This window comes from Gavialis gangeticus, unplaced genomic scaffold, assembly GCF_001723915.1.
Source record: "Gavialis gangeticus isolate Ggan-Ray unplaced genomic scaffold, GavGan_comp1, whole genome shotgun sequence".
NCBI classification, from domain to species: domain Eukaryota; kingdom Metazoa; phylum Chordata; order Crocodylia; family Gavialidae; genus Gavialis; species Gavialis gangeticus.
This window is the reverse complement of record NW_017728992.1, coordinates 128,053,512-128,062,460: the sequence shown is the minus strand read 5'-3', so window position 1 is coordinate 128,062,460 and position 8,949 is coordinate 128,053,512. Positions and strand designations below refer to the sequence as shown.

At 42.5% G+C, this 8,949-nt stretch overlaps 1 protein-coding gene across 4 annotated transcripts in view; it reads right to left on the bottom strand.

Annotated features, from left to right (window-relative positions):
• MTFR1 (mitochondrial fission regulator 1) overlaps window positions 1-8,949 on the bottom strand; it is a 46,872-nt gene that overhangs the window by 31,568 nt on the left and 6,355 nt on the right. For all 4 annotated transcript variants that reach the window (XM_019527733.1, XM_019527732.1, XM_019527731.1 and 1 more), the window contains one exon: window positions 3,721-3,865. In XM_019527733.1, coding sequence (XP_019383278.1) covers window positions 3,721-3,786 — 66 coding nt within the window. In that variant the 5' untranslated portion in view covers window positions 3,787-3,865. The remainder of the gene's footprint in view (window positions 1-3,720; window positions 3,866-8,949) is intronic.

Here is an 8,949-nt window from a genome sequence, read left to right as displayed (position 1 = left end):
TCTCTCTCTCTCTCTCTCTCTCTCTCTCTCTCTCTGGAATGCCTTGCTGCCCCCTCTCCTGGGGCTCCTCGCTGCCCCCTCTTCTCTCTCTCTGGGACTCCTTGCTGCCCCCCTCTCCTGGGACCCTTTGTTGCTCCCTTCTCTCTCAGGGCTCCTCACTGCCCCCTTCTCGCTCTGGGGTTAGGGCCACTGCACCCCACAAATGCTGCGCCCTCTCAGGCGCCAGGAACCCCCACGCTACTGGGGAGTCCCTATGAGGCCTCCTCCAACCCCTAACAGCCTCACCCGGTCCTCCGGTCAAAACAGTAAACATAAAACATAAAGCACCTGGGCTACAACATAAAACTAGACCGTCCAGTCAAACAAAATCTACTCCCTACTAGAGAGTGAGGGAGTTGGGGGGGGGGGCAAGAAGAGGGCTCCCCAACCCCAGCAGTGACCAGGGGATGCTCTCACTGCTAGAGTCCTCTCCTCTGTCTGTCCGAGCTGAGTCCCTACTCCCACAGCTGCTGGAAAGGGACTGCCCTCCTGGCCTCCTCCCTGGGCTTAAGGGATAAGCCCTGCCCCTTCCTGTCAGCCGGTTTTACCAGTTGCCCCGGCAACCAGCACCTGTGCAGCCCTGGTGACTGGCAGCTGAGCCTCCCCCTTTCTGCCACTAGGGGTCTCCCCAGAGCAGTCTCCGCTCTCAGGCGCAGGGCACCTGAGTGCCCTGCGACACAGTACTTATAAAGCTGATAAAATTACGATCATTTGCTCTTTTTGTACTTTCTAATGCTTAAACACATGCATGTGAACAATGCACATTCCTCTCCAGCAGGGAAGACATGATAAGCACTGAAGTATATACTGTTCATCTACATTGTATTGTGAAAAACATGATTTCACCTACTTGGATCAACACACAATTGGCTTTAAGTACTTGCAGCATATTCGCTGCTGTTCAAGACCAAGATAATCTCTGCCCTAAGGAGCTTACAGTCTAAGCAGCAGATCTTAAGACATGACAAAGGAAGACTCGGAATAGTATTACCTGTATTTTTAGAAAGACAAAAACTCACTTATCTATAAGCTGAAGTAGAGGAAGACTGTGAATGGCTCAAACACCTCCTCTGAAATACTCACAAAAAAGAATTTAATCATGAAAAATTCTACTAAGTTGTTCTAATTTGGCATTTTCTAGTGATTCTCTTACTTTTTAGAATGAAAGCTCTCTTGGCAGAAGGGACTGTCTATATGTACATATTATATAGCAGAATGTATACTGCTGAAAATAAATTACTATGGACAGTTTAGAGATAACAAGCAGTTGTGGAATTCCCTTAGGGCTTAAGAAGTGAAGTATCAGTGAGGGGGAGGAGGAAGAAGGACAGGAGAGCATGGACTGTTGTAATCATGACAAATCTCATGCATGTATTAAATAGAAAATCTGCATAGCATTCCAGCACACCTGTTTATCTAGTGTAGGCTAATCAGGTTTCTTCCTTGGCTGAGAGGACTTGGTTTTAAGTTCCTTTGTTGAATTCAGCTATGAAATGGTGTATTATTAAAGTAGAATAAGAGATTAGCAGATCTTTTGAAATGCTACATTCCAAAAAAGCAGACTATTTAGTATTTTAACACTAAAAATATTTAGGGCTATGAGCAGGGTTTTGCAAATAATCAAACAAACAGAGCAGAGATACTTTAAATACTACTATACAACTCACAGAATACAGACCAGCTACCATTAGGTTATCTTCTCTACTGCTGGCTCTGAAAATTTGCTCTATTATATACTATTGCTGTTAACAGGAAGTGAGGTGGGCCTCTGATCCCAAGAAGGTATTTCGAAAATGAATAAGAACAGAAAATAAAAGTTTCAGAAAAAAACAACAGCTCATCTCTGAAGGGAGGAGAAGAACCCATGAGTAATGCAGCCAATTACAGGAAGGGCTTAAGTTATTTTTAAATATGGCTATTGTCTGTGCTGGCAGATACAAATTTAAGCCTACCAATCAAGCTTTTCACTCATGGGAATATGCAGTATTAAGCAATCTCAAAACTCTTCTAGAAGATCACCCAGAAAAGAAAGCTACGATTGTACACAAATGCAGGCATAGTCCTCATTTGGAAGAGATGACAGACTAACAACTTGGATGAACACTGAAATACAATTAGTAGGCTTTCAGCATGTCAAAGTCTGTTGACATTTTGATACACATACAGTACTAAAACCCACCACAATTGCTATTAATTCATTATGTACAAAAATATAACAGAACTCTAATTTAAGGTATGGGCCTTTATATTAGTTCAGGGTCTTGAATGTAGATTTGGACAAGATGAATCTTTAAAGCTTCTTTCTTGGCTCCATGATTTTTTTGTAATTGTGAAAACTCAATGTGTGTGTCTAGTACAACAGTATACATTGTACTAAATCCCTATATATGAACTGTGCCAAACAAATGCTGTGCTCTTATGGTCTCAGAGAACATACCTGGATATAATGTAAAGGTGGGGCAGGAAACTAGCTAAAGCTGACATATTTAACAACTCCCATTAAAGTCAGTCATTTCAAACTGAACTGTACTAACCACAAGCCTTATTGGGGTGTGGTGCAGAGGGAAAGGGGGAGCGGGAGCAGGAAGCCATGAGCATACACTAATCCCAAGGGTTTGAATCTGTTGCTTTTTTTCCCCACAATAAGGAAAAAAAAGGGCTATGAAGATAGTAACCATCAATTCTGCTGGTTGACAATCCCATATGCTTTGAACTGGTGAAGATGCATGAGACTAGGTGGCCCTGGATCTCTTTGAATGTGCATCTTTGCTTAATTGTTTTAAGAACTTGTATCTTCCATGATTTAGTATCTTATTGGGATTTTTAAAATAAGCCTTATTATTAAATTGTTTAAATGATAAAAAACGGCCAGCTCTTCTATTAGAGCTACCAGAAGCAGGATCATCAGTACTACAGTCGTCTCTACATGGGTTATATAAAATATTAATTGTAAGGCTCCTTCCTCCACCACCTCCAATGCCCCCATGCTTTTAATATTAAGGAGAAGGAATGTACATGGATCTCAAAAGATGATTGCATCTCACTTATTGTTTTTGCTTAGAGTGTCTTCACAACAGTGACAACAAAAAAGTGGTTTCTGGACAGTTCTGATCAGCTGATTTTGCTGAAGCAGTGAAAGAAAGAGCTACATAGTTCTGACCCCAAGCAGTAAGATAAACATGCTCCTTTCTGCTTCCCAGTGGAGAATGCAGTCATAATACATCCTTCAGCAAGAGTAATAAAGACAAGGCAATTAAGATAACATCAGTTATATGGCATTTTGCTGGTGACTTTGGAAATTATAAACAGAGTAAGAATACTTGGAAGTTAGCCTCATCTTTGAAACTATTGTTTACATATGCGTTTGGGTGGTGGAGGACCAAACTTGCACTGAAAAGCAATGTTATATTATGAATTATACCTTCTATTATTTTAAAGCCAGACAGAAACAGCTTTCTACTTTAAATGTATCTAGAGCCTAATTATATGATACTCAAAACATTAAGTTTCACAATTCTCTGACTAACAATTCAAGAACCCTACCAGCAAGCACTACATATTAAAAAGAAACACATGCAAAAAAACTGCATACCTTCTCCTTGAAGACAACAGTGCAAGCTATGTATTTTGATAGCTGTATATTTGAGTTCTTGAAAAAATAAGTACATCTGAAACACTTACCGAGTCCATATTCAGTCCGACTTGTTGTAAAGCCATCCTAATGAAGTGTTTAATCCAGTAGATCATCTGGAATGGCAAAAAGTCTTTCCAAACTTGTATTTAAACCTTCCAAATCTACAAGGCTGCTGAAGTTCCATACTCCCCCCTGAAATGGAAATTAAAAAACATGCTTAAAGGTGCTCTGACATTTAGACAAATTACAGTCTCTAGAAGCCAGCTCTCTAATAACAATAGCTCTTTTCAGTATTCCCACTATAGGTAAAGTGGCTTTGGGATGTCTGAAGTTCTAGGTTAAATATAATATATATCATCATATCTTTTAGGTACTGGAACTACTGCAGAACATGTGGTAATAATTCTATGGCAGAATAGCTTTAGCATAAGCAGAAGAATCACAAACAATTGTCTAACCATCAGTTAATTTAACAAAGGGCATTATGCAAAACCTGGCAGAATGAAATGCAGTTAGGATACCATAAATTTAAAAGTCACACTCCTAAATCATTTCCTGTTATTATTACTATTATTAACACTAACATTACTGTAACTAAAATTCAGAAAGTAAATCCACCCCATTTTCTTATTGGGTACTCATTTAGAGTCAGTTTTGCTTTACTCAATATAGAGCATTGCCACAAAACAGCTGAAGTGATTACAAAGCTATGAGACAGCAGACTTAGTGAAACCCAGGTGTCAGACCTGAAAATACTTTTAAAATTAATTTGAGGTTGGCTAGATTTCAAGTTCACTCTGTACTGTGGTAAGCAATACTCCAAAACTTGATCAGCATGAAAGACCTATTAAAAAGAAATAACTCTGCATTTTGTATTTGCTTCCCAGAGGATGATGAGTAAAGTATAACCTAACTGGATCTTTGGAGTGTTTGTGCCAGCACCAAGATAATGAGTGGCTACTGTGCATTTAGGCTTCTGTTTGGCATAACTTCCAGTTGTTTTCTGAAGACAAAAATTCACCAAAGCAGTATGAATAGCAGCAATTTAGCAGTATAAACTACAGAATTATGATTTCCTTTTGCCAAAACCTTCAAATTTCCTTAGTAACCATTCAGAAAAGTTTTAAGTTAACACCTCTAAAGAACAGCAAGAAAAAATACACAGGAAATGTGGTTAAGTAAGGAGACGGGAAGAGATGTAGAGAAGAGAAAAAAAGACGTGAAAATACCTATAAACAGTAGAGAAAGTAGAAGCGTCAGTGATCTTATTAAAACGTATTTTTCAACTGCCTAGAATTCCTTGGTAGTAACATACTCTATGTGGAAACAGCATAGGAGAGCTAAGCTCTACAAATATTTACGTAAGATTTAAAATTTTCATTTAACCAAGTTTTTCACCATCACAAAAAGCAGCTTGTATTATACACATTACCATTAAGTGGAGGCAAACCCAGCTGAAAAACTGTACTCTAGGAATAATTAGCAAAGGTTCTCTGGCAAACTGGAAGGACATCTCAAGCGGAGTACTGCAGGATAATGTCCTGGGCCAAGGTTTGATTCAGTATCTTCTACAAACAACAACTTGTATATGAAATATATACATTTTGCTAGGCAAGAGATTAGGACACCAGCCCACCAATACCATGAGGAGAGCTTCGAAACTGTGTGTGAAGGGGGCTGTGACAAAAGCTCCAGAAAAGTATTTCCTAAAGGAAATAACAGTATAGAAGTCACTATTAGGTGGGGGTAAGCCTTACTGAAAACCTGTATTCTAAGAGTAATAAGAACTGGTTCTCTGTCAGACATATATACTTTTATTAACAACTTGAACAGAAGAGGATTAGAACAGAATAGAAGACTTCTATGGTTTGTAGATAATATCTAGCTAAAAGGGGCTGCAAGCACTTTGGAGGACAGAATCAAAATACAAAGTGACCCTGATAAACTGGAAAAGTGGTCCAAAGTCAACAAAATGAAATTCAGTGTAATACAAGCAGTTACCATTAGGAAAAATAAATCAAACATACAAAAACAAGAACTGGGAATAACTAGCCAGGCGGGAGTACTGCACAAAAGGATCTGGCAGATAGGAGTAGAGTTGGGCACAAAGTGCATAAGGGTCAGTATACCGCTACTGCAAAAGGCAGATCTCATTCTGGAACATATTAATATGAATATAATTAAGACATGGGAGGCACTTAGTGTGCTCTAGCCAAAGCCTCACTAGCCGTGGGTTGTATACGTACCAAACCCTGCTTTGGGATCATGTTAAGAAAGATGCAGTCAAATTGGAGAGTTCAGGAGAACAACAAAAATAGGATCTAGAAGGAAAGACTGAAGGAAGTGGATTAGTTTAATGAAAGAGAGATTAACGATGGGGGATATGCAAGTCTTTAAGTATGACAAAAAATGTTATAAAGAAGATTATGATCAATTGTTCTCCCTGCACCTTGGGAATAGGATGAGAAGAAATTGACTTAAAATCACAGGAAGGTTTAGGGTACGTAATTGGGTAAAACCCCCACTTTTGTAGTTATAAGGATTGTTAGATACAAGTACAGTTCAGAACAGGCAGAGCCAACCCTAGGGTGTGTGGGGCCTGGAGCATAACAGCCGGAGGGGAGGCAGCAGCAGCTGCATGGCAGCCACGTGGAGCTGTGGCTGTGGGGACCCCCAAAGCACAGGTCCCAGGGCAGTCACCCCAATTCACCCCCCACCCCACCCCAAGGGATGGCTCTGAGAACAGGTCACCTACCTACTAATGCAACATCTTTTGCTGGAGTGTTTTTTTAAAGGACAGATATTTGCCTAGCCAATTAGGACCTAAATATACCTAGATCAATCCTATCTCAGAACAGGGAAATGGATTAAGTCAAGGCAAATGGAAGCTGTGCCTGCAATCCTGTTGCTTCATCCCAGGCCCCTACTCCCTGGCTGAAATGTGGGCACAGCCTCTAGCTAGCAGGGAGCTGCGCCACAGCTAGGAGTGGGGACTGGGGAGAAGCAGCAGTAGAGAGGATGCAGCTTCCAGCTGCTCAGCCCTGGCGCAGCTCTCCACTGGCTGGAAGCTATACCTGCGCTATCGCAGCCAGAGAGCAGGGGTCTGAGGCAAGTGACAGCAGTCCAACCACAGCTCCCAGCTGCCTGGCCCCTTGCCTGGTCCTGGGGCAGGCACCAAAGCCCCCCTGTTGCTGGTTTGCCACCAAAGCCACTTGGCCTGCTTTGACTGAAGCCAGGTTACTCCAGCCTGTGACTTAATCCGGGGGCTGACAACTTGTAACAAGTGATCTCAAGGGTCTTTTGAGCCTACATTACTGAAATTAAGCCCCCTGGCCCTGCCAGTGCCTCTCCCTCCCACCCTGAAGCCCCCCCCCCACACCCCCAGGTGCCCAGAGCTAGGGCCTGCAGCCCCTTGTGTAGTCCCCTCCCCTCCCCTCCCCCCCCATTTGTGGGAGGTGGCAGCTGCTGCAGCCAGAGTGGAGTATGGAGCCTGGCTCTGTCTCCGCCTCCCCTGTGGGCAGCATGGCTGGAGCAAAGCATGTTGGGGGGGGGGGCAGGGGGGTAAGGAAGTAGGCTGCCTGCTGTGAGCTTGGAGCTCACTGCCCTGCTGCCTCCCTCCCAGGGGCTCTATGGCCCAGCAAGCAGGACCTGGTGCAGGAACAAGTGCTACACCACCATGACCCCCAAGCTGAGGTGCCCCCTGCCTGCCCAGCAGCAGTGGAGGCACAACTCCATGCCACCACTGTTGTACCACATTTTGGTGGCCATGATGGTGCGGCACTCCCTCCTGTCCTGGGTCCCACCCGCTGAGCTGTGGAGGTGGCTCCTGCCTGGAGCTGGTCCAGCCCTATTGCAGTCCTGTGCCTCGCTGTGGGCGCAGAAATCTCGCAACCCCAACCACTAATGTTGCGACCCCATTTGGGGCTGTGACCCAGTTTGGAAACCACTTCTCTAGACATTTAACAAGATACTTTAGGGTGGAGGGCATCAATTTCATACTACTCTTATTTCCATGCTGAGGAAGGTATTGTTCCCACTCCCAGATCTGTTGTTTCCTATTGTAGAATACCACCCAAAACATTGCACTGGTACCAAAAAAAAAAAAAAGTCTTGTTTTTATAGCCTCCCAGTAAGACGCTGCCTGAAAGAAAAGTACAGTACATGGAAAGTATTTCACCTTGATACTTTTATGAACTCCATTAGTTTTCCTGCATTATCATGGACACCTTAAAAAGATATTTGCTTTACCCAGATTCCACTGCACTGTATCATATCTTTCTTCATAAATCACTCCTCTTTCACAATCATCTTATATGCTAAGAATGTAAAGATTGCATTCTCAGTGAAACTGCTGTACAGCAAGAATGAAAACACCTAGCTGCTCTCTCTCCATACTCTGTAGAGATACCAAATTTGAGCAACACAAATTAAGCATTTCTTCATTACACCACCTCATTTCAAAGTGCACTTTAAGATGCACCAAAAGATTTTCCTAAAGAACAAAATTTATTTAAGATATAAACATGACTCTTTTCTAACAAGAGTATAGATGCATTCAATATTGAATGCATGCATGTGTATCAGGGTGATCCTAAGAAGGACAGTTCCTAGATACCAGAACGTTTTCAAACAAAATCTGCATCAAGTGCCTAAGCAACAGAAGTAATGCTCTACACATGAAAAGTCCACTGTATTTAAGCCACCTGTTTTGAGCCACCAGTGGCTGTACTCAAGCCACATGCAGACAGACTGCACGATCATAAACGTTAAAGGTTTCTAATTAAGCGTATAAACAAAAAGCTAAAGAGACTGTTGGTATTCATAGCACCTGTACAAGTGACCATTCTCTTCTCTAGGCTATTACTTGCAAATAAAGTGACAAGGACCAATTCCACCATTTTGCTGCTTTCCTTAGCAGCAGCACCATAATAGATCCAAGTACGAAGATATCACTACAGTAAGATGTAGCACTGAGGACTCCGAAACCTATGAGCAGGAATGCACGGGCAAGGGAGACTTGTAATTCATAGTTTCATAATTTCTAGGGTGGGAAGGGACCTGAGCAGATCATCAAGTCTGACCCCCTGCCATGGCAGGAAAGAGTACTGGGGTCAAACAACACCAGCAAGGTGTACATCTAGCCTCCTCTTAAAGACCCCCAGGGTAGGAGCCAGCACCACTTCTCTTGGAAGTTGGTTCCAGATCCTAGCTGCCCTGACAGTGAAGTAGCGCCTCCTGATATCTAGCCTAAATCTACCCTCTGCCAGCTTGTGACC